At 36.4% G+C, this 23,612-nt stretch overlaps 4 protein-coding genes across 7 annotated transcripts; 2 read left to right on the top strand and 2 right to left on the bottom strand.

Moving 5' to 3' along the window:
- Positions 1-1,145: 1,145 nt before the first annotated feature.
- Positions 1,146-8,883, top strand: LOC103576485 (protein FAM13B). Its single transcript, XM_008556705.3, has 9 exons — positions 1,146-1,306; positions 1,424-1,576; positions 2,027-2,414; positions 2,528-2,771; positions 6,275-6,451; positions 6,522-6,660; positions 6,765-6,998; positions 7,080-7,298; positions 7,432-8,883. Exons 2-9 carry the CDS (start codon positions 1,457-1,459, stop codon positions 8,557-8,559), a joined length of 2,649 nt encoding a protein of 882 aa, XP_008554927.1. The 5' UTR covers positions 1,146-1,306; positions 1,424-1,456; the 3' UTR covers positions 8,560-8,883.
- LOC103576488 (uncharacterized) lies at positions 8,878-13,920 on the bottom strand. Of its 4 annotated transcripts, none has more exons than XM_053737636.1 (8): positions 13,849-13,920; positions 13,120-13,179; positions 12,229-13,050; positions 11,811-12,150; positions 11,527-11,749; positions 11,185-11,466; positions 11,007-11,122; positions 8,878-10,931 (listed from the first exon to the last, which is right to left on the bottom strand). In XM_053737636.1, the coding sequence occupies exons 3-8, from the start codon at positions 12,983-12,985 to the stop codon at positions 10,547-10,549; spliced, it is 2,103 nt and encodes a 700-aa protein (XP_053593611.1). In that variant the 5' UTR covers positions 12,986-13,050; positions 13,120-13,179; positions 13,849-13,920; the 3' UTR covers positions 8,878-10,546. The 4 variants fall into 4 exon arrangements, with proteins under 4 accessions (XP_053593611.1, XP_008554929.1, XP_053593612.1 ...); XM_008556707.2 differs by lacking the exon at positions 13,849-13,920 and adding an exon at positions 13,735-13,823; XM_053737637.1 differs by lacking the exon at positions 13,849-13,920 and adding an exon at positions 13,623-13,727.
- On the top strand, positions 13,795-15,536 carry LOC103576486 (cytidine deaminase-like). The gene is made up of 2 exons (XM_008556706.3): positions 13,795-14,109; positions 14,796-15,536. The coding sequence occupies exons 1-2, from the start codon at positions 14,073-14,075 to the stop codon at positions 15,197-15,199; spliced, it is 441 nt and encodes a 146-aa protein (XP_008554928.1). The 5' UTR covers positions 13,795-14,072; the 3' UTR covers positions 15,200-15,536.
- On the bottom strand, positions 15,394-23,612 carry LOC103576490 (serine/threonine-protein kinase mTOR). Its single transcript, XM_008556709.2, has 3 exons — positions 23,522-23,612; positions 16,098-23,443; positions 15,394-16,008 (listed from the first exon to the last, which is right to left on the bottom strand). Exons 2-3 carry the CDS (start codon positions 23,432-23,434, stop codon positions 15,993-15,995), a joined length of 7,353 nt encoding a protein of 2,450 aa, XP_008554931.1. The 5' UTR covers positions 23,435-23,443; positions 23,522-23,612; the 3' UTR covers positions 15,394-15,992.

Here is a 23,612-nt window from a genome sequence, read left to right as displayed (position 1 = left end):
ACTATAAAGATAGAAATAAAGTTAAATTTAATTGTCTCGTTAAATGAATATGTATATATATGCATATATATATATATATGCAAATACCCTGAGCTCCTATAGGAAATTATTCTCGAAGTTTCTTCCGAAGATGTCGGCGTCAAGTGAATTCAAGTGACAGTTGATTTTTATTAATTATTTATAAACAATATATTATTATTATTATTATTTGGTACAAGTTTTAATGAAATGACCGGAAATTAAAAGGTATTCAAATGTCTGACCGGCATAAAGATCCCTAAGAGCGCTAAATAATTTATGATGATAGAGTTGTAAAGTGTATAGAGTCCAGTATCGATTTATTACCATAACTTAGCGGTGGTCAATTATTAAATGACTAGGCAAACAACATATATATACAGTTTAATGACATTTGACTTTGATATATGATTGACAGAATAATAAAGGTGTTGTCATCGGGGCGGGCGGATTAAAAAAGTCAAAGGCTTCTGGAATCCTCTTGAAGCTGAAGGATACGAGGGAAGTCGGTGGACAAGAAGGCGAGCTAAGGAGGTTGCTGGTGGGTGAGAGGAAGAGGATGCGAGAAACAAAAGTGACCGGTAGCTGGTGACTGGTGGTGGTTACAGTGGAGGTGGGAGTGGTAGTTTACCTGGTGGTGAGGCATTCAGCCAGACTAGAAGGTGCAAGAGCATTAATTGGGACTGGTGGTTGTACCCTCGATGCTTACGTTACGCCTCGTGTCGACGCACTTCTTGAAGCAACCATAGGGAGATATCCGCCGCCTCGGAAGCGTAAAACCAAAGCTTTTGTATAATGTGCCGTGATAGGGACATGAACCCAGTGCTCCTTTCAATCCTCCATGAATCGTACTTCTGGTCGATAAGAGCGAAATAAAAAATTTTATTTTAAAATAAATAGCAGACATCGTCCTACGATTTATTCATCGGGATAATAATTCATCAAGCTTATTATATACGTAATTTTTTTATACCCATTGATAGCAAGAAAATCCTCACGCTTGTTGAAGAAACAACTCATCGATACATCGTTGTTACTATTAATTATCAACTATAGATAATTAATTGCCGTTAGTTACTATTAACATTTTTATTTATAAAATAATAATAATTATAATAAGATTAATATTAATAACAATAGTAATTATACTTGGAAGCTGGGCTTCCGTTTGTTGTTCAAACGACGGGCGAGTTTGTTGCTCGTCCCTAAAGCCGTTTGTCGGGGCAACACGGCACTGAGACTGAATTTTCTATACTTCAATCTGTGGAGAGCTGCGAGAGAGTGCATTGTAAGTATTTAGTCTATTTCTGCAGACAATTAACCTTGGAAAGTTTAAAAAAATAGAATTGACGTCTGTGATATATTTATATATTTAAGTTTAAATTTTTAAATTATAATTTATTAGTGCGGCAGTGGGTCGCGAGGAAGACGGACTGGGATGAGACGTCCGCAGCAAGAAGCTCTCCAAGAGGATAATCACCAGCATCGACATCATCATCATCCTCTTTGTCAAGGCACTCTGCCGTCATGTTCAATAGAGCCGCGACGTAGCGATAAGGTAAACGAAAAATAAAATAATTAATTGGCAAATCACTTCAGTGACCTAATATCCGGTCATTGAGATTCGATTCAGGTTAACGTACCTCTATTAGTCTCCAATCAACTCTTCATTCGCCCAATTTTTATTTACATTGCGATTTATTGATCTATGATACTCAATAAAAAAAGAGTAAAAAATTTATCGACGGCCCAATTGAATAAATAAAATTAATGTTCGGATTAAAAAATAATGTGATAAATTTTTCGTCAGCTTGGTATAATTAGGGAGAATCTTCTGAATAAATAACTAAAGCAGAGGTATTAATTATAAGTTGTTCAACTAGAATAATTTAAATCAAATCGTGAATAAACCGTGATATTAAGTAATAAATTTGTTAATTAAAAGAGCGATGGCTAAATTAAAATTATCACTGAATTAATAATTAACTAACAAAAATAAATATTTAAGGAGGAATCAAGACTGGCACGAGTTAAACGTGCGCTGACTGGATCACTGCTGGGACGTGTTGGAAATGGTAATTGTAACCGAGTTTTCGGAGCACGGTTGGAGCTGGTGGAGTCGTATCTAGACACAGGAGTGCCCTATGTTGTTCATCGGCTCTGCAACTATATAGAGAAGCATGGGTTTGATAGTGCGACGTTGTTTCGATTGTCTGGTGGGAGTCCACGACTTACTGAACGGCTCAGAGCAACATTCGAAAGGAAAGGGGACGCGGATCTCGAAGCTGCTGCGTGTCCTTCAACTGCAGCTACACTGTTGAGACAGTACCTGAAAGAGTTACCACAACCACTTGTTCCGTCTTCACTCGTATCGAGACTTTTACACGTTCACTCACGTAAGCTGACTGTATAATTCCTACATCAATCTCCTTCTTATACTTTTTCTTCTTCTATTGACCCAATCCATTTATAATGAAGCATTTTTACTTTTTTTTTTCTGTTATTGCAGAAGAGTATGAACATCACCGCGAAGTATGGATCGAAAGAACGCAACAGCTTCTGCGATGCCTACCACCCTCGCACTATCGTCTTCTGGGCTACCTCGCCCACCATCTCAGCAGTTATGAGGCCCGACATGGCAGAAGTTCTGGAGTGTGCGGCGTATTCGCACCTGTCGTGCTTCCCCACGTCCCACCGGCCACGACTCTTCTGCGGGACATAATTACTGAGGCTTCAAAACTATTTCCCGACTGGTTGGTTAATTATTCAACTAATTATATTTACTGTCTTGTGTCTGTGTCTCCACTCCATTTGCTTTGTTTGTTTTCATTTGAATTTCTCCATCGCAATTGCAAGTAATGTGATATGTCATTCAAAATGTCATCGATCTTTCTTATCGCGACATTCCAATTGCAGAGTATACGATTGTAATCGATTTTTAATTTATTTACAATAATATTTATATTATTTCAATATACATGTCCGTTGCTAATAACGCGAGCCAAAAAATTACATGGAATTTTGTTATTGCGTCTAATTTGAAATTTAAAAGCTGACGTAATTTCGCTGCTGACGTGTATAGACTTTTTTCATAATATTTTTGTGTCTAATACACTGAGTTATCAGCCTAAATATACTCTGAGATGTAAGAAAGATTGACGCCGGTAACAGTTAGGTACCAAGTCTGCGTTGAAGATGATGATGATGATAGTCTGTTGCCGTTGTTGTAGATGTAAAAGTATTGGCACAGCTGTAACCACGATTGAATAATTAGATATTACCACTATTCCATCTGTCAGTATATAAAATATTTCCGCTAACTTATTCAAATTTCACCTAGAAATTGCGCAGTTTCGCCGTTGGATATGAGGCTCAGTGCGCAAAAGAGCGAGCCTGTTTTGGCTGTTTGCCCAGTTCGATTTCTTGTTCATTTACTTTTCTATATATATTTATATATTTTTTTTCCTCTTATACTTATTTATAGAATCCAAACAAATATTATCATTCCTGATTTATTTAAATAATATTGACAAGCTCCTAAATAATACTTATTATTTTCTAGCGTAATAAATTTATTTTTATCTTTTTTTTACCGCAAAAAAATTTAAAAATTATTGTTACGTGTCTGAAATATGTTTTTGTGCCAAAATCTATTTTTCTCGTCTGAATGTCAAACCGATAAAATTACCACGTGGCTTGATTTTTATTTACAAATATAAACAAAAATTATTAAAGCCACTGGACATTATTTTATAATTATTTACCCTTGAAATTAACAATAACACTCGCTCGCCTTGGGTATGTCGGCCATATAAATCACGATCCTTGCAAAATTTTCCTACATCCCGGTTATAAAAAAAACATTTTCTTATGTAAAAATTCCATAGACACTTACAGTGTATTTACAAAAGGTTTCCACTCTGTTGGAAAATAAAATAGATAAAATATAACCGGTTTAGTAAATAATATTACGGTCTAGCGCATGCATCCTTATAATAAAATGATCAGAGTAACAAGTGTTAAAGACAGCAGCAAATAAATTATCAGTGTCACTCGATCATTTAATAAATAATCCATCAAGTATATATACAAGACATATCACGATAAAATACAATGCGTCTAGTGATTTAAGATCCATTGTATAATGGGACCTTGATCAGGGTCAATCCTTGAGTAAACGTTACGGCCCTGGCATGTAATTTACGTGGATACACTGCCGATTGTCTAGGCTCAGCATGTTGACACCAACACCAACAATAGCATCAAGCCAGTTTTAAATCTACCGAGATATTTAATTAACTTAACAGCTAGTTTGTATGATCAATCAATAATTATTGATTCCCTGGCAATGGTACCGGATTACTGGAGCCTCATATCCAATATCAGACAGTTTATAGCCATGTAATTTAATTCGTCCAGCAATGTAAACACATTGTCAGTTCAGTCGTTGAGTTTAAAAAGGAATGACATGGAAGAGAGAGTTGAGTTTAACGGCTGGCCGGATAAAAGTTAACTACAGATGGATCGATCGATCGTAAATATAAATGGGCGGAAAAAAACAATAATCGGGTAACGAAATATCCATGATGATGATCATCATCATCATTGTAACTGGTATAATGGTATGATGTCGTCGTGGTATCGAACGTCGTCCCTGGCACGTAGAAAAGACTCAATACTATTTCTTGCATGTTGCGGTTGATGCTTTTGCTTTAGCATCAGCATGTGAACGTACTATTCGACGAGGCGGTATAATGTAACACATACTCCATACATGCTCTACACTTATCTACACCGTCTGTCATATAAGTATTATATTATGTTATGTTATGTGTGGATTGGAGCAAGTAGAGGTGGAGGCAGAGAGAGAAGGAGAGACGATACTTAGTACGGGCAGTTAAATACCCGTAGATCGCGAGAACCGCGAACTCGCGAGAATGCGCGAGAAGGATAGGAAACACCGGACCAAAATTACACTACTACTACTTGTACCCGTAGCATCGCGACCGCGGTTTGGTTGTTTTAAGCCAACGCGGATATAGACTCGCGTGTTTAACCGCTGGAGAGCCAGTAAGCAGTTTGTACTCTGCCTGCCGCATTTCACTTCAATCCTATCCAGTAGACACATGCACACATTACTTGTGTCTTACTGTTACGTTTTATTGACGTTTACTGTACAAGAACTTTATTTTTAAAACAACATATTTTTTTCTATAAACAAATATATTGATTGTTGGTATTAAATTACACTGATAGTGCGATAGCGGCCGCTGTCAGTTTTTAAAATTTAGTCGCTCCGAAAAAAATAGTTAAGTGCCAGACGGAGGTTTTAAAAAAAGAAAAGTCATATTAATAAATGTATCATCGAACCGCCGTGAGATTAAATATTTCAGTAGAGTTCCATTGGAAAAGAAAGTTACTTTTTATGATCACATAATAAGTCATAGAAGTCTGACTCAGCTATATTGATATTTATTTATCAATTGATGACATTTTTTATTGTTAATAATAAGTAAGTTGTTAAAATAATATATTTATATTTAATAAAATAATAATTTACGTTTTTTACGCCTCGTTTGCTGTTTTATTGTCGAGGTGAAATATATAATTACGCTAACGTGCATAACTCCATGAAATGCCGGCCGGTTTCTTTACCATAAAATAATGACAATAATAATAAATATAAAAAAAATTACAATTACAATGTCATGTAATTTTACAACCAGTGGAATATTTTACACTTGCAGTGACGTACTGCTGGTGTTTTTTTCGATTATTGTAAGTGTTTTATAATTTGTAATAGTGTCAATGAATTCATTACGTTTTTCATTTACATTTTGACCTTTTATTAATTGTGCGGTTGATATTTGTCCTTGATAATTGATAAGCGACACTATTTGACACGGGTTTGTTATTGTTATTGTTATTAATTTTATTCGAGTAATTACATTAACTAGCGTTTCCGGAATGTTATCGTAGAAACAAAAATGTACCGCGGAATTTTTTTTTTAATTAAACTCAATGAGTTTAATTTAAACCACGAGCTTATGACTAATCGACTTGATTAAACAACATTAATTTTTTTCTACGCAAACATTATTATGAAATAAAAAACTTTTTTTTTTATTATCGATTAGAAAATAACTTCAGTAATATAAACATACGTTTTATACATATATAAAGTGTAGTATATGTAATTATAATTATTATTGGGATTTAAAAATAGATGTTGTGTAATAATGAGTAAAATTTGCAGCACTAGGGATTCGTCAGCTTATCCAGTGATACCAAACGACTGCGAAGTTTGCTGTAACAAACCAAAGGACGAGAAAAATAACTCATCGTCAACCAGTACGGGTTTGCTTTGCGCGCTGAAACCGCGTAAACGTAAAGAACGTCGCGAATCTTGTTGCCAAGAAAGAAAACTCATAAGGTACTGGGACTTTATTTGATAAACTATTAAATAAATTAGTAAATTAATTACTATAATTTTTTTTTTTTAGAAGTAACAGCGAAGAGCAAATTTTAGAAAGCCCACCGAATGGTGTGGAGTCAATCCGCAGGGTCAGTAGCCACGAAGATTTCAACAGTGACAAGCATTTGCATATTATTTATCCTGATCAAGACATGGGACACGGAGTGGTAATTTATTATAATTATTTTAATTTAATTAATGCTGTTGCGTATGCCGGGATAGTGAGAATTTGATTGAAGAAATTAACGTGCTGTTATTAATTTTATTTCAGAGATGTACTGGGTTGCCTCTGCACGAGAGAACTAACGTTTCCCCGGTATCAACAAAGCCGTCACCATTACCCTCGCCTTGTGACATTCTGCTTAGTGCTGAACGACTTGAGTGTGATGTAGAGCGAGTACGCAGTACTGAGAGGTTCAGTAGAAGCATTGCCCCTCGTGGGAGACGTGTAATGAGACATAAAAAAACACACAAGGGTCTGGAGATTGATCTCAACTCCAGCAAGGTGAGTTGTACATTTATTTCTGTAGGTAATTTAGTTTAGTGGGATTTTGTTCTTTAAACTGATAAATTTTTTGGTGAACAGGAAAATAATGCAAATGAAAACGAAGAGCCGGAGTCAAATTTATATATAAATATATCGGATTCGAATCGTCGTAATGAAGGGACTGGACAGAGTTTTCTTGAAATGCTGAGCAGTGGACCGAGCAGATCTCCATCGCCCGCCCGACCGCTTTCACTAGATAACGAAGATTTGAACAATCCTGTGCCAACGAATTGGGGCTTTCAGCGTAGACAGACAGACGTAAGTATTAGATAAAATCTTGCTGTAGATGTGTGAGTGTGAGTGGGAGTGTGAGTGTAAAATTTCAAATTACACTTATCTCTGTTACTGAGTCATCATTTTATTTTATTTTTATCGTGTCTTTGATTATCAGGAGGAAGAGGAGGAGGGTGATACTAATAATGTTGAAGCGATGTTGTCACCGAGAAATTCTTTATTGTTGCCGCGTAGATTTTACTCTGAAAACGACGTCCCGCCAAGTGTTCCAGGACCAACAGAACTCGGTCTTAAGACCCTGACTAAGCACATAAACGGATTAAAGAAGAAAATAAAAAAATACGAGGACGAGTTTGAAGAGAATTTTGGATATCGTCCAAGCCATTCGGACAAGATGAGCAATCGTGATATCAAAAGACTATGTTCGGAGCTTAATAAACTGCGTAAAGAACACAAAATGCTCAAGGAGGATCCAATCGGGCTGCTACGAGCGACTGCTAATCGAAACAATTCACTTGATAATGCCACTCAGATAAACAACAACAACAGCCCAGAGAAATCTCGGGCTATATTGATGGAGGATATGTTAAAGGACGTGGAAAGGAAGCTTTCTGAAAAGAGATCCAAGTACGGACGACCGGATAGCTTGGAAGAAATGACCTACGAGCAGTTGCTTGATGAAAAAACAGCAGTTCAGAAAGCTCTGCTACAGATTGAAGGTGCGTTCGGTAGACCCGTTTCCAAGGAAGACCGCTCGGTTGTCCGGACTCTGTACGACCGTTACCGAGCGTTAAAAAGACTGCTGATAAGAGCTGGGTCCAGCAAAAACAAAGACAGCATTTCAGAGCTAGCGACGATTCTGGAGCACGAAGCCATGGACTTTACATCATCATCACTTCCTGGAAGTGCCGGTGACGGTGACAGACGAGCAAGTGAACCTGACATGTCTCATCGCGGAATCTTGGACTGCATTGACGCACCCGATCCACTGCCCACCGACAGCGACAGCCAGCACAGCAGCAGCGAAGGAAGTCGAGGTGGTCCCGGCGAAAGTCTCCACGCTCTTCCCCAAGAAGATCTCATCGCCCAGCAGCGAGTCATGAGGGAGGAAAAGAAGTGTCTCAGACGAGCTTTGAAAGAACTTGAAGCTCAATTTGAAGCCAGAGCCGGCCGACGCATGCAACGAGAAGACCGCGGACCTCACGTCACTACAATCTACGAGTCTTACAAACAAACTAAAGCCAAATTGCGACTTATTGATGCTCTTTTATCGAAAACTGCTTGACGTAGTTTTTAACGTTCTTATATCGATAATATATATATGAGAATATTCATCATGTTGACGGTTTATTATTATTATTATTTGATCTCACAGACACAAAACTATTATTACTGATAAAATATTCCTCAAAGGTCATATGTTAATTTACATAGATATTATTGATCAAGTTGAGCTTTCATTCTATTTATTTATTGATGTTTATTTAAAGTTGGCCGGTATATTTTATACAGAAACTTGTATTAAAAGACGACTTAAATTTAGATCAGTTCTGCGGTTAAGAAAATTAATTAAAAAAGTTTAAAAAAAAAAAAAAAACGGGAAAATATTTTCGTAAATTTTAAAATAACGTTTCCACGTCATATATATATTTAAATAAAAAAAAATATCTATATATATTGATTGATTTATTTATTTGTATACGTTATTTGTTACACTTTGATATTTATAAATGGGATATACTCTTGTCGCAAACTTATTTTTTTTTCGTTTATTTTTGGAGTTTAAATATGTAAATAACGATTACAATAACATAAATATATATTACTATATTTATAGTTATATATTATGCTCGGCGTTAGCGAGAATAATATAGAGAAGAAAAAATAAAATAAAAATAATAAAGATGGATTATTTTGTATTGCGTAGAAATATCTATCTATGAAAGATATATCAAACGTTGTATAATAATTACGTGGAAATCCTATCAACTGTTATCGTCTTGAATAACACGTACAAAAAAAATAAAAAGAAAAAAAAATACTTAATAAATCTATTGAGCTTTCAAAGAAAAAATTTTTTAAAAACAAAATAATATTAATAGTAATAAATATTATTATTAAATATAACGATAAATAATAATGATGATGATATTTTCTGCACATTTCATTGAATGAAAGTGCTTGTGCGTTGATGAATGCTCAAAAATATAAACTTGACAATGAAATTATATATTTATTGTTTGTTTGTTTTTTTAAATTATTATTAAATATTTTTTTCTTTTACGTTCTCACAATTCTTTTTTTTTTAATACCAAAGCATCTTTAGTCTGTGATATGAGAGATATTTTGTGTCATGAACGGATGAAAATATAAATTTATTTAATATTAATTATTATTTCCATTTAATTATAAATTTATAAATTTGTTAATTAAAATTTTTGTTGGTTTTTCTACTAACACTTTTGTAATTGGAGAAAAAAAAATAATTCGTAGTGTAGTTTTGGGAAGAAAAAATTTGATAAAAATATTGCTTATTAATATGTAAACTATTTAGTACTTACAAACTAGCTGAAACGCTGTGATTTTTATTTATAATAAAAATTTATAATTAATTTATTGATTTAAAAGAAACAATAAATTAAAAATATAAATATTTTTAGCTGCTCTATTATCTATTTGCAATTTGCTTTAAACTTTTTAATTGTTTTATTATTATCTTAAATATTTATAATTATATAATTTTATAAATGAATAATTGGTTGTAAATTGTCAACATATCTTGAGTGATCCTCATCGAAAAAAAAACAATTAAAATGAATTATTAATTAAATTTATATTAAAATTATAGTATATAGATTTTAGTATATTAATTAGTAAAGAGAAACAGATTAACGTACGTTAAAATTACACTAGGTAAATAAAATAAAGTAATCAGTCTTAAAAAAAACCGCGAATGACTTGTATTGTCTAAAAAAAAATCCTATACAATAATTGTTGCCTGTAGAGAATAATTGAGAAACATAAAATGATGCAAATTTAAATTTGCACTACAATTATTATAAATAATAATAATACGAAAAAAAACAAACCCGTAAACTTTGATCATTAATTATTTAAAAAAAAATGTGTTTTAAATATTTGTATATAAACAACACATGAAAATAAACATTTATGTATATTGTATATCAAAACAGCAAAAAAAATAAAAGCTGACATCTATAATTTTCTTTTACTAAAAAAAATTTATTTTAAAAAATATAACTCTCATTAATTTAAGTCGTTAGCTGCTGCTGGACAGACTGGATGTGACGTAAGAGCCCCACGAGCCGAGAAGACGTTGGAGGTTTTGTATTGCAAGATGTCCTGGGTCTCTGCTGACGATGAAAAGATTCGAGCGGGTATGAAGTTCGCGAGCGGCTTAGCATTGAAGAATTTTTCAGTAGCTTCCCAGCACTTTCGGTAGTTATGTAAAGAAGACTTTTCTTTTGATGCATCATTTTAATTTGTTGCTTCAGAGCCCTTACTTCTGTGTACAGACCAGCTACGGCATAAATTTCTTCTTCTTTATCATTCAGCTCTGACTCGAGTTTACTCAATTCTTCTCTGACACTTTCGTCGTTTAGTTTCTTTATTTTTCCTTCAAGTTTTTCGTACTTTCTGTCGGCAAACATAAGTATTAATTCAAATTACGTAACTTTGTTAGTGAACTTCCAGTAAATAGTCGTAACTTACTTGTTCATTTCTTCAAACTGATCTTGCAGTCGAAGTAAAACTTTTTGAACATTTCCCGAGTCGTTGGTAAAACTTTTACATTTTGAAATTAGAGTATCACTTTTTTTCAGTTGTTCCTAAATGATTTTAAATAAATTATCAGACAATTAACTAGTAAAATTATTTTTTAAAATATTACTTCTCGTTGTCTCAATAATGAGCTTTTGGTAAAATGCGCAGCGTCAATAGAATCTCCATATTGTTTATTTTTCAATGAAACTCTACCGCCTGGATGTTCAACTGATTCCTGACGGAACGTTTGCTTTGAAGAAATAATCGATCCTTCATTACCATGACAATTTTCGACATGCATCGACCCTGGATTCATTGTCGAGCCGAATATCTGACCGACTTTGCGAATAAGTACTGGCCTAATTTCATTTAATATTTCCGGCTGTCGATTTTTCATAAGACTCCAAACCTGCATTAACATTTTTTAAGAACCTGAGCGACGGAGATTTAAATAAACTCTGAGATTTACTTGCTGAATATTTAATCCCAGATTATGACTACGAGTGACCGAAGTTCCAACGACGAATGGAATATTTTTTATGTCAAATCGCGTCGTGAAGTAGCATCTGTTGACTTTCTTCAATTGGGAAGCAATTGTCGGTTGCTGATACCGTCTCACTGAAAATGATTCGCAGCACCAGGAATCCATCGGAGTTGATCGACTATCAGGATGCTTAAATGTCTCTTGGTTCCTATTTATTATTAATTTTCCATAAAAATATTTTACAATCAATTGATAATTCTTTTATTAACCTAGTATGGGTGTGCTGGTGACTGAAGACATTTTGTTTGATGTCCACTCGAAGATATTCTTCTTGCCTGATACTGTTTTGTTCAACAATTTCGTGTGGTTTAAACTCTTCAATGGCTTCATCAAAATGTTTATCATCCTTTGAATTAAAATTCTGTTTAATATCTAATTTAAAATGTTGTTTACTAGACACAGCAGACGGACTTATATTTTGCGCAGCAATATTGTGATAAATTTCAACAACGTCTGGCCATTTTTCATTTAACTTCTCAATTATCTCGACATTTTCTACAGCTGGCTCAATATTTAATGGCATTGATGGATCTTCCTTCAGTTCGTTTACTTAATTATAAAAATAAAAATAATTCACACGATTATTATTTATTATTTATCGTAATCTTTAAATAAATAAAAGTATACCTGATTCATAATGATTTATTGGACATTCGTCTTCTTCAGAAGCTTCTTTTTGAACCTCACTCACTCGTCTCGACTCGACGCTTTTTGATTTAACTTTTTTCATCCTGGTCTTTCGTTTCTTCATTTTAATCCGACTCGGACTGTCATTAAGTTTTATTTGATGCTTAGGTTTCGCTAGAAAATTTAATCGATTCGATATTCGCCATGAATTATTTTTCTTCTTTATTTTACTGCGACGAGAATACTCCAGACGACTTCCACTTATTTTATAATTTAACTCTGGCTTTTTTTTACGTTCAGTTATCATGGGAATAGGCGGCAAAATTTTTTCAACTTCTTCTTCTTCTTCTTCTGATTCTTCTGTGCTGTCAGAAAAATCTTCATTGAAAGAATCAAATTCTCTGTCATTGATGTCAATGGGATTGAAATCATCCTTAGGCAAAATTTCCATCATTTTAATATTTATTTCTCTTCCTGTCAAAACATCCTGGGATTCTTGTTTGCTTGCTGAAAAATACTCATCTGATTTGGCTCGAAATGGTCTAGCGGATAAACTTTTTTCTTCACTAATAACTGAACAAATTTCACTGCCAATTTGCTGATAACTGTCTCCCATACTTTGAACATCATGATAGTTGTCTTCTTCACTGACCGGCAGACAAAAATCTCGACTTTTCTCACTGCAAAGTGAATCACTTGATTTTCTGAGTGATCTTTCTATTTCAGATGGACCAGAATTTTTAAACAGCATCGTCATATAATCCAGACGATTTTTTATTTGAAAACATGATTTTCCCGCTACTTTAAGCCGTTGCTCCAATTCTAAATAAATTTACCGTCCATTAAAAATAGTTTGCTAGTTTTATAAATGAATAAATAAAAATTTCTAACCTTGTAATTTTATATCTTTAGGTTTTTTTACGTTTGGATTTTTAAATTCTGCAGCTTTACCTGTAAAATATTTTTATAAATTTTTATAAAAAATAAATAAAATAAAATTTAAATAAATTACTTGATTTATTTTGAATTGAATCATCAATAATTTCCATAATGTCAAAAATATTTTCATAAATTATAATCCATTACAACCTGAAGTTAACTTTATTTTATTATTTATTTAAATAAAATAATTAAATTTACAAACAATCAAATTCCAATTTTTTTTTCCGTAATAAATAAAATTTAACATCAGCGCCATTTTTAACCGACTATCGATAATTAGCTTTTGTAAAAATAAATATTTGAATTTTACAATAAATATGAATAAAATCTTACTGTAAAAGTACAGAGGTAATAAATTTTTAATAATTAAAAAAAATAACAAAATATATACATTCAAATCTCTAATTAATAATTCAAAATTCCCGCTTATTATTTATCTTAAAAATATTTACAATCCTTGCACACAAATCCACGTCTCGTCTTTTAAAATCTTCTCCAACGTCATCAGCTCAAAATCATTAAATAATAATCCAAGATCTATCATTATTATATATATTTATATACCTTTGATAAATCTTATAATCTTATGCTGATGTGGCACCCAAGTTTTAATTAAAATTTATCCTCTTTACACCTGCGCAGCTTTCCCACTGCGGTTTATAAACTCTTTTAACTTACAACATGTATATAAGTCTTTCAACTTGTATCAGTATTGCATTCACTTGCACCGCATCCAGATCGACATCTTGACATCTTCACAATTCATTTCCCAACAAAACTAATCCACTCGTCTCCTGCAACTGCAACGTCATCACAAGTGTCACCGCAAGTTCAACATTCAAAATAAGCCAAAAGAAATTCAGTATTCTATTTTTTAACAAAATAATTATCTGCTTACAAAAATGACGGCTGAAAAATTCATTGAGTTCGATAGTCTAGGTAATTTTTATTTATATAATGTAATTATTTTAAAGCCATCGTGTCATTTCTTCAACACACTCACCATTTATATGTCATTAATTTAAATTGCCGCGCCATTTTTTTTTAATTTTCTAGCAATTAGTAATTGAACTATTTATTACTAGGTTATCTATTCTTATCTATTTCCTAACAATTAGATAATAATTTAATTATTTATTAAAAACTTAAGTAATTAAAAAAATTTTATAATATTCTTTTGGAATTGGACTTAATTTTTACTCGAATTGAATTTTTGAATGCATTCAGACTCAAAAAAAAAATTTACCATTTTTTTGGTAGTCATTAACTAAATTTTAAAATATGAATGTCAATGTACCAGATATCAGACAAATTTAAAATTACTAATAAATGGAGTAAAAAATTAATAAAAGAAAATTTTAAAAAATGCGCATTTAAAAATTTTTGAAATTAATAAATATATTTTTTAAAATTATTTACTCTATTTATTTATAATTTTTAATTTGTCTGATGTCTGGTACATTCACACTCGTTTAAAAATTCCATTTCTGGGACCGTTTTGTATTAATGACTTGGAGTATGGAATTTCTAAGTCTATTTTCCTTAGATTCTTATACGGGGTATTGAACTTGATTCCTGGCAAAATTGATAATAATAATACTAGTAAACTGTTAATCATATTATAGACAACGAAGCCCAAGAATTAATACGCGAGAGTATCGAAGCCATGAAGATGTCGTACTCACCATACAGCAACTTCAAAGTAGGAGCAGCATTAAAATGCGACGACGGAACAATAACACGAGGATGTAACATAGAAAATTCATCGTTCCCAGCATCCATTTGTGCTGAACGCACAGCGATCTCAAAAGCCATCTCCGATGGAAGAGTTAAATTCAAAGCAATAGCTGTCGCCGCGAAGATGATTAATAATTTGATTACTTCGCCTTGCGGCGTTTGTCGGCAAACACTAGCTGAGTTCGGTGACATGCCAGTTTATTTGACAGACCCGACGATGACCAAAGTCGTGGAGACTTCAGTAAAAGATTTACTGCCACTTGCGTTTCATTTAACTAAAGCCGGTCCTTGATACTCGTTTTTGTCCCACTTATAAATTAAATCACCACTAATTATTTAACATCAATCAACACACATATTTGTGTATGATATACACCAGGGTGGTCGTTAAAAACGTAACTTCAAACATTCGTCATCCTTTCAATTTTCAATTGACAAGATTTAAAAAAGTTTTTTTAAAATATCTTCATAAATATACATTTTGTAAAAAAAATCAATATGACCTTTTTTGTCAAGAATTTAATTCCCTACAAAATTGTCCCTATTACTTTTGCCTGTAATCTGCATATTTAATGAGATATTTTTAAAAAACCGCGACTGTATCGGAAAATAAACTTGGATCTTCCTGAGACACGTATTCTTTTAACTTAAAAAGAAAAAACCAAATTCCCCAGGTATTTTATAATTTTTAACGACCACTTCAATTCACACGCATAATATATTTATGCCATAATAATTTAATGATAAAATATTTTATAAAAAAAAATATAAAATCCAATATTTAAGCATTTAATTTTATTTGATATTAAATAAAAATTATTTAATTATTAATTTTTTTTTAATATTACAGATTAACTACTTTACAATGTTAATTGTTTTAATGCAATTACAAATAAATTTATATACAGAAGGCTTACCCATTTTTAAAAAAATTTATATTTACAGCATTGAGGTAATTTTTTTTGTAAGCAATTATCGCTGCAGTGCATGAGTAAATTTAACGTTGCTTTAATAATAGTAATAATTTTTTTTTTGTTACCAAGCATCAAGTGTATTATTGATAATAAAACATTATCATTATCAATTTACCAGAACGGACACCTGAAACGTTAATGAATATTAAATAACAGTAATGACTTTATTGCCGCATGTATTATTAAATACAATTGTAATTCAAATACAAAACTTACCATCCGATGTAGCATTGACATAAATTTTCATTGTTAGTCGCCTGTTGAATAAGCAGCTGAACTTGCCGTTGAACACTCAGAGTTTCATCGTGTGAGAAATCACGTCCTGTTAATTTGTCCCGTACCCTAGTGGTGATGGCCAGAGCCTTTTTATTCAAAGCTTCGGGCTGGTTGACGTCGGCGTTGCCGCTCTCGCCACTCAAAGGCCCACCTTTTTTAGGTAAAGTTGAGTTCATGGAGTCCAGAATGTCTCCGTGCTCTTGACTGCAGCTAGTATTAATACTCTGGGTGTCAGATCGCTTGCTCTTGGTCGCATTGTTGTCAATCAGTCTCCAGTTGAGCAGAGGATCGTAGACAAAAGCTTCGAGCACGGCCATCAGACTGTCTTTGTTCCGGTGGAGAACAGACATTACTGATTCGCAGGTTCTTCTGTATGTGCCTTCAATCCCGGTGACTTCCATTGCGTTTATCAGCATCCTCGTGAGCCTGAATGGAATTTTTTCAGGAAACTTTTCGCGAGTCATTGCAACTTCAAAGCAATCGCCAAAATCAATGTGTAAAATTTTACCACTCAGACGATCTAACATCAGATTTGACGGATGACGATCTCCTAGACCTAGAATGTAACCGACCATTGACATCACTGCGAGTGAACGTGTGTAGTTGGTACGGCGATCAAACCAGGCTTCACTTGAAGGTGATTTTAACCAGAGTAACCGCGATAAATCATCGCCGTGTGTGTGCTCCAATGCGTGTTCAAACACTTCGACCTTCTGCATCAGCATCAAATGGTCATAGTCAGGAGCCATTCGTAGCATAATCCGGTGTTCGATGTTAAGAAGAATTTTTTTCTTGTCCCGGTAGTCGCGGATAAGAGTATGGAGTGTGTCGCAGTGAGGCACCCAGCCAATAAGACCGCTGTTGGTTGACAGAGGTATCACTGCGTATCTTTGGATTGTTAGGTTTCGTCTAAATGTATCAGGGTCATGAAGCAGCAGAGTGTTGACTAGTCCAAAGAGCTGCATGACCCGTTCATCTTGTCTCAGATCTTCGTGGCCTTTTAAAAGGAACATGTAATCTTTGCCGTTACTTCCTTTGATGCAGAGCTTTCGCGGCCGTTGTTTGCTGGTAATAACTTGCATTGAACTATGAATACTGGCTATTCTTACCACTGGTTGACCTGGAATGTAACTTCCTGGGACGGCTAACTCGAGATCTCGACAGAGGAGTAACTTGGGACTGACATACTGCAACTCTAGACTAGTCAGCTGCGGTAGCTGTCGAGATATTCTTCTGAATACATGATAGTACAGGTCCCAAGCTTGGTTCAAATCTCGTACATTGTTGGATACTTTGTACCGATGACACCATTCCTGTGCTTCCATCAAATCGCGTCCGTATGCTTGAATAAAGGAAGTCTCTTTGAGAGTTTGCGCTCCTCTCTCCAGCATCGTATGCAGCGGCTCCAGCGTTTCGAACATTCCCGTGACGTTTTTCTCACCAAAGTACAGTCTGCTCGCTTCCTCAAGACCTTCGTGCCACAACTCGTGCCAAATAATAGCGACCCTGATCAACTCGTCACTGATCATTATCGCCTGGGACACCAACGTCGGACTGTGCTCGCACATATTTTTTAAAATTTTATTGGCAGCTGTTTTACGAGCGAGACTTGCACTCTTAGAGGCCACTGTCAGAGGATAAACTAGAGCTTGAGGATGAGATTTACCGATGTCAATAAGTAGGTGATGAATACATCGGCTCACTAGTGCTCGGGGTGTGTCTATTCTCGCAATCAACTGGGGAATAACTTGCAGCCAAGTGTTTATTTCAATCATACGAATTCCCTCGATGATGGCGTCGTAAACTTCAGGCCACTGGCCGTAATCGAACCACAGAGTCAATAATCTCAGAGTGTCTTGCAGAGAATTACCGTGGGATAGATTTATTGATTTAAAGAAACCTTCGACAGCTGGTACAGTGAAGCTTGAGATGTACTGAGAACTTGGTATTGTTTGAGCACGTGCTGGTCCAACTCCATTTATCTCTGGTACAGATTCTCCTTGCTGATGTTTGTAAAATAATACAGATTCAAAGTTCGTGTAGGCAAAAGCGTGCCATGCTTTGTACCAGGAGGAATCGTGTTCAGTTGCGGCGGCATAGTAAGACAATACAGCGGGAATCGAATGCTCATTGATACCTTCTAGTGACTCGAGCCACTCGCCTAATTTTAAGTAGCAGCGAGCAAGAAGCCGCCTGTGCGCTTCTTGCTGATGTGGCTGATGCTCTTCCTCTGACTGACTTGAAGACCCGCCATTGGATTTGAGAGAATTGACAACGAAAAGACGCAGCTGCTTGTAAGCTTCCTCCCGTTGATTGGCGACCCACATGTGCTTGCAGTAAGCGAAAGTCACTTGAGGATGAGTAGTAGGAAGTGGGTCATGTGGAGTCAGAGATGGATCCTGACCCAGTAGCATAACCAGGGTCTTGTGATCGAGCATAAGACTTCCGCTTTTACGGCAAAGACTCGCGTATTTTAGCCAAGTGTACATGTCATCTTGAGGCGACACCACCAATGTATGAACTTGAATTATTTTCTGCCAATCTTCGACAATTCTTTGGCCTCCTTGAAGTCTTTCCCACCACATGGTCTTGATAGTTGTCCTTCTTTCGGGCACCAATTTAAACTGAATAACTTCTTCAAGCTCTGCTAATTTTTGTACCTCGACCATGGCATTGTAAGCTCGTTGATAACTCTCACCAGCCATCGCTGTCAGTTCGGTGTCAAGGAGATCCCGAGCGGCATCGATCAGCTGATGAGCTACGTTGTACTCTTCGTTGTGAATCGCCAGGACAGCGCGATAAAATGCACCGTCCTGAGTGTCCTTCGGTACTAGAGACACATATTTTTCCATACTCTCCCACTGACCTAGACCCCAGGCAGCAGCAGCGGCCATTCGAGCCATTCGTTGTTTTGTTTCGTCAATTTGACTTGACCATTCACGTGTCGCTTCTTCATGCAATTGTCCCCACTCTCCCAAAGCTTCTAGACAACGCATTTTTCCTAACGTTGACTCCACATCAGTTGGATCGGTCTCCAATCGTTCCCGATAAAGATTCAAAGCCTTGTCCCAATTGTGGAGTTTTTCGTACCAACGAACTTGTACTTTCAAGTCCTGTTGATTATTCTGATTCATTACGTACTCCAAAAGACCTTCTGCTGCTTCCTTTTGCTGCAGTTTATTATTGATTGATATCAATGATTCAAAGACAGCACCATTTCTGCTCTTGTGAAATTCATCTTCTTTGTAATGTAAAGCTTTAGCGTATGCTCGACAATTCATCGCACGTTCACCTAAAATTTTATAATCAATAGGCAGAGGACCTTTGTCACAATGGTCCATAAATTCAGCAAGATTTAAAATCGTCTGAGTTATTTCCGGAATGTCTGGTACCATCAGCGCTTGCTGGAGTGTCTGGATCAACTCCGAGCGATAAGAGTCGTCGAGTTCAGTCCAACAAGACACAAAAGCCGCGTTAAAAAGATCACGGGGTAATTGGGAGTACGTTTGAGCCAGCGCCCAACATGACCTCAACGCTGGAGACGGTGATTCTTTCAAAAGACCTATTGATAAACTTCTCAGCCACTCTAACCAGTCGTCCTTAGACACTCGACGAGTTGCAGTCCATGCCTTCTGTAAATTCGAAGCTGATACATGCAAATATTTAATTGTCGTTATGTCTGAAGACGCGAGTGAAAGATCACGATTTTTATTACGCGGATGACGATGTCTCATAAGTAAATAATCATCTCCGTCGGGTACTGACGTTTCTGTCAGTATTTTATCCACCAGGACATCATACTGCGAATTACTGATCTTATGTTTGGTCATAACTCTCTGGACAAGTGGAATAAATATCTGGTATTTTTTTCCAAGCTGCATTACCAAGGAGCACAGAGTCTCCATAGCAGTATTTCTTAGCTCTGGACACTGGTCCAGTGTCCTCACCAATGGATGGACGATTCTCGAAGCAAAATCTGTAAAGTCAAGTGTGTCTGCCAACTGATCGACGGTCTCGAGAGCAACTTTGTTGACGGTAATCGTACAGTCCGATGCGTGAAACAGTTTGACAATTGGCGGCAGTACAAGATGTAGATAATTATCCAAATTATTACCAAATGACTGAAGCGCTTCGAGTAATTTGACAGTAACGGAGCGATCTTTGCTGGTATCGTGAGTCAGCACTCGCAAGATCTGCGGCATCAGCTGAGGTAAATAGACTTTGAACTCAGCGCCAAGAGCTATGGCAATGTTTTGTACCAAGTTGATCAGCGTGCTCTGCAGAGGGCTGTTTATTGTCCAGAATTCTTTAATCAAGTTGAAGGTGTCGTCGAGGTAATTTCTGATGTGCTGTTTTACGATAGCGATGAGGACAGACAGCTGTTGGAATAAATATTCACGGAAGTTTACGTCAGCTGTGCGGACGACGTTCAAGAAACTTGGCATTACTTGTGATATGTAAGGAACACACTTGATACCAAGGCTCTTGAAGATGAATGTCACTGCCTGTACGACCATCGTATGATGTTGAGCTAACGTTGGGTCGCGAATTATTCTCATCAGAGTTGCGATAGCTATTGCTGGATAAAATTCTTCTAAGCTTGATGACGACATATTTACCAGCATCTCGCTGGTAGTCAGATCTTGATTATTCTCAAGTTCACTTTTAGAATCCACCATAGATGTCAGAGTGTCCAGCTGACTGTCAATCTGTCCAAGATTCATTTTATGTTTGTAAGGATCCAAAGCTCCCAGTAAGCCCAGGACCCGAATCGTTTCTCGGCGGATTATTGGCTGCTGTTCTGTCTTTAAGAAATTAATCAGCACCTCCAGAAGTGATGGATACTGTATGTAAGGTTTCACCACGTGTCCAGTGCTACCGACAAGCTGACCAAGAACCCAGAGAGCAACTCCACGTTTTTCTGGTGAACTTGCGTCGACTAGCATTTCCAGTAGAATTGAAAGCAACTCTGGCATCCATTGCTGCATCTCTGCGCCATTTACTTCTGCCAAATCACCAACTGCTCGGAGAATAGCCAGTACTACGCCAGGATTTGGTTCTGGCTCTTTTAATTTAGGCACCAGGACTTTGAGAATCGGTTCCATGTACGGTCGTATCAGTCTAGGTGCGCTGACGACCAGATGATCTAACATTCTGGCAGCTTGCTCTTTATTACGGCCCATTCCCGAGTGCTCCAACTCTGTAAGAAACTGAATAAGAGTTTTTCTAAGCGACGGCATGACATACGCCGGGTTCATTGTGCTCAGTCGACCAATTGTCCTGATCGCTAGCTCACGAATTTCAAACATCTCGTCATTCATCGCGATAAATAAAGCAGAAAGACTCTCCGCTTGAGCTAAGTGAATGTCAAAAGAATTGTCAAGCGACGCAAGGACAGAAATCCTGACGTCTGGGTCCGTATCAGTGATACCAACGACTAGAAGTTTTCCAAGTACGGACGACACTGTATTAGTTACTGTAGGTCCAGGTTGATTCAAAGCAAGTCTCAGAAGTCTTGAACAAGTTCTGACAGCTTCTAGTCTCACTTCCGGTTGTTCTGAAGTAAGAAAATGATCCGCGCATCTGCGGACAAATTGCAGCAGCGGATTACCATCAAAGTTGAAAGTTCCAAGTGTACGGAGAGCTAACACAGTCGAAGGAACGTCTGTCGGTTCATTGAGCGGCGTGACTATGGGACTGGTCGCTGTCCAAGGCGCTCCTGGATGCCGGAGTGGCTTGTGCATCAACACTTGAGACAGCATTCGCAACAAACCTTGCGAAATATCTGGCTTAAGAGACGGAACGTTTTGTGCTAATTCACGCAATGACGTAGTGAGTATGGGACTCAGTCCGGTAGCCAGCATTGAGTCTAAAAGGTCTCTAATGTCCGCGCTGATTGCCGATTTGACAGCGTAGCCCAGTAACGTGATGCAGATAAATACTGCGGGTTCCAACGGCGCGCTTCTTTTCTTGCTGGGTGTTTCCTTCGCTGGCAAGCTGATTTTAATTACCTCCATTATTTTAGGTAAGTAAGTTTTAATAGCATCCCCAATAGCGACTGCTATTAATCCAATAGTCATAAACGCAGCGTGACGGTCTTTCTCCCTTCCTCTCAGTGTCATCAATAAATAATTCAAAGTTTCTCGTCGGTATTCTTTGTTGAATTTGTCAGTATTAAAAGCCACAAGTCTCGGCAAAAGAGTCATCAGTGCATGTTGAATATGAGGATTTTTCGAGTGCCGCTGATTCATAACGTCATTGTAAAAATCATCAAGCCGCTCTTGCATAAGTTGCCGACAAGCTGCTGACTCATGCAGCGGGTAAAGTGTATGCTGTGGATTAGAAGTGTTTTCTCCAGACGGACAGCCTGACCACTTTGATACAATAATTGTCTTTAGTCTAGGCATCAGTGCAAGAATGTCATTGTCACTCGGCTGACTCGAGCAGTTCAATCTTTCCATCAAAGCCTCGTAATCTCTCTCCCACTGTATATTACTGCAGCGTAATAATTCATTGAGAACCAGCAGAGATCCATGAATCCGATCATCGCGATTATACCCTCTTTCTTTGCTGTAAACATCCTCGAAACCAGCGACTATTTCATCGTAACACTGCTTGTACCACTGGGACTTCAGCATTTGTTTTGTTGTTTCGCGTTGCGCTGTCACTACCAAAGCAGCACGTAATGCCTCGACCGCTCCCTCGCGTATTACAGCCTTCTGATCTCTCACCGCATTAAATATTAAGTCAAAAAACTGGGTTACCTGCTGGAAAAAATATGTGGGCATCGAAACAGCCAACTCGCGAAGCACCAGAACAGCCGCGTGTCTTTTCCCCTCATTCCTGTCACCGCCCAGCCACTCGAACGCTCGTTTAACTTCAAACTCAACATACTCAGCAGTGTAAGTACCGGATACCAGGGCTAATTTTCCCACAGTCTTGGCGGTCAGCTCCATGACACCGACATCAGTCGAAGGCAGCAGACTTCTTAAGTAATTAGCAAATCTGATGGTCCGTGTGTTGATGTTTCCTACATCGGCTCCAATCAAACAAACGATTGCCAGAATTCCTCCCTTTTTTTCGTTCATATCTGAGCCATTTACCATCTCAATAATATGATGGTTAAATTCATCCATAAATGCTGTGATCTCTTCTTGCGATGATTCCCGCAGCTCTGTTTTGACGTAATGACACAAGTCCCGAGCCGCTTTATTTCGAACATCTTCGTGACGCGACTTGAGTCGCTGGACAAACTGCTGGACCAAACTTGACGTCATCTTGCTGGGCTATATTGTCAACAATAATGGATTTATAAATTCATTGGGTTTTCAACAAACAAACAATTGAACATTTTAAATACTTACTAATTAAATTAATTGCTCAGACACTAAAGTACACCATGATTGAGGTTAAGTAGAGGTTAGGCACTATTTACTACTATACAACAATGACAAT

The sequence above is a fragment of the Microplitis demolitor genome, chromosome 3 (assembly GCF_026212275.2).
Source record: "Microplitis demolitor isolate Queensland-Clemson2020A chromosome 3, iyMicDemo2.1a, whole genome shotgun sequence".
Lineage (NCBI taxonomy): Eukaryota > Metazoa > Arthropoda > Insecta > Hymenoptera > Braconidae > Microplitis > Microplitis demolitor.
Note: the sequence above shows the minus strand (reverse complement) of the source record. Positions and strands in the feature narration are given on the sequence as shown.

Bases quoted from the DNA above. Each gene is read 5' to 3' on its own strand.
- LOC103576486 (XM_008556706.3), top strand. From the start codon at position 14,073: ATGACGGCTGAAAAATTCATTGAGTTCGATAGTCTAG. The intron at 14,110-14,795 runs GTAATTTTTATT...ATCATATTATAG, and splicing joins CATTGAGTTCGATAGTCTAG to ACAACGAAGCCCAAGAATTA.
- LOC103576490 (XM_008556709.2), bottom strand. From the start codon at position 23,434: ATGACGTCAAGTTTGGTCCAGCAGTTTGTCCAGCGACTCAAGTCGCGT.
- LOC103576488 (XM_053737635.1), bottom strand. From the start codon at position 13,277: ATGGAAATTATTGATGATTCAATTCAAAATAAATCAA. The intron at 11,123-11,184 runs GTAATATTTTAA...AAAATCATTTAG, and splicing joins CATTATTGAGACAACGAGAA to GAACAACTGAAAAAAAGTGA. The intron at 10,932-11,006 runs GTAAGTTACGAC...GTTTGCCGACAG, and splicing joins CAGTTTGAAGAAATGAACAA to AAAGTACGAAAAACTTGAAG.
- LOC103576485 (XM_008556705.3), top strand. From the start codon at position 1,457: ATGAGACGTCCGCAGCAAGAAGCTCTCCAAGAGGATAATCACCAGCAT. The intron at 2,415-2,527 runs GTAAGCTGACTG...CTGTTATTGCAG, and splicing joins ACTTTTACACGTTCACTCAC to AAGAGTATGAACATCACCGC. The intron at 6,661-6,764 runs GTAATTTATTAT...ATTTTATTTCAG, and splicing joins AAGACATGGGACACGGAGTG to AGATGTACTGGGTTGCCTCT.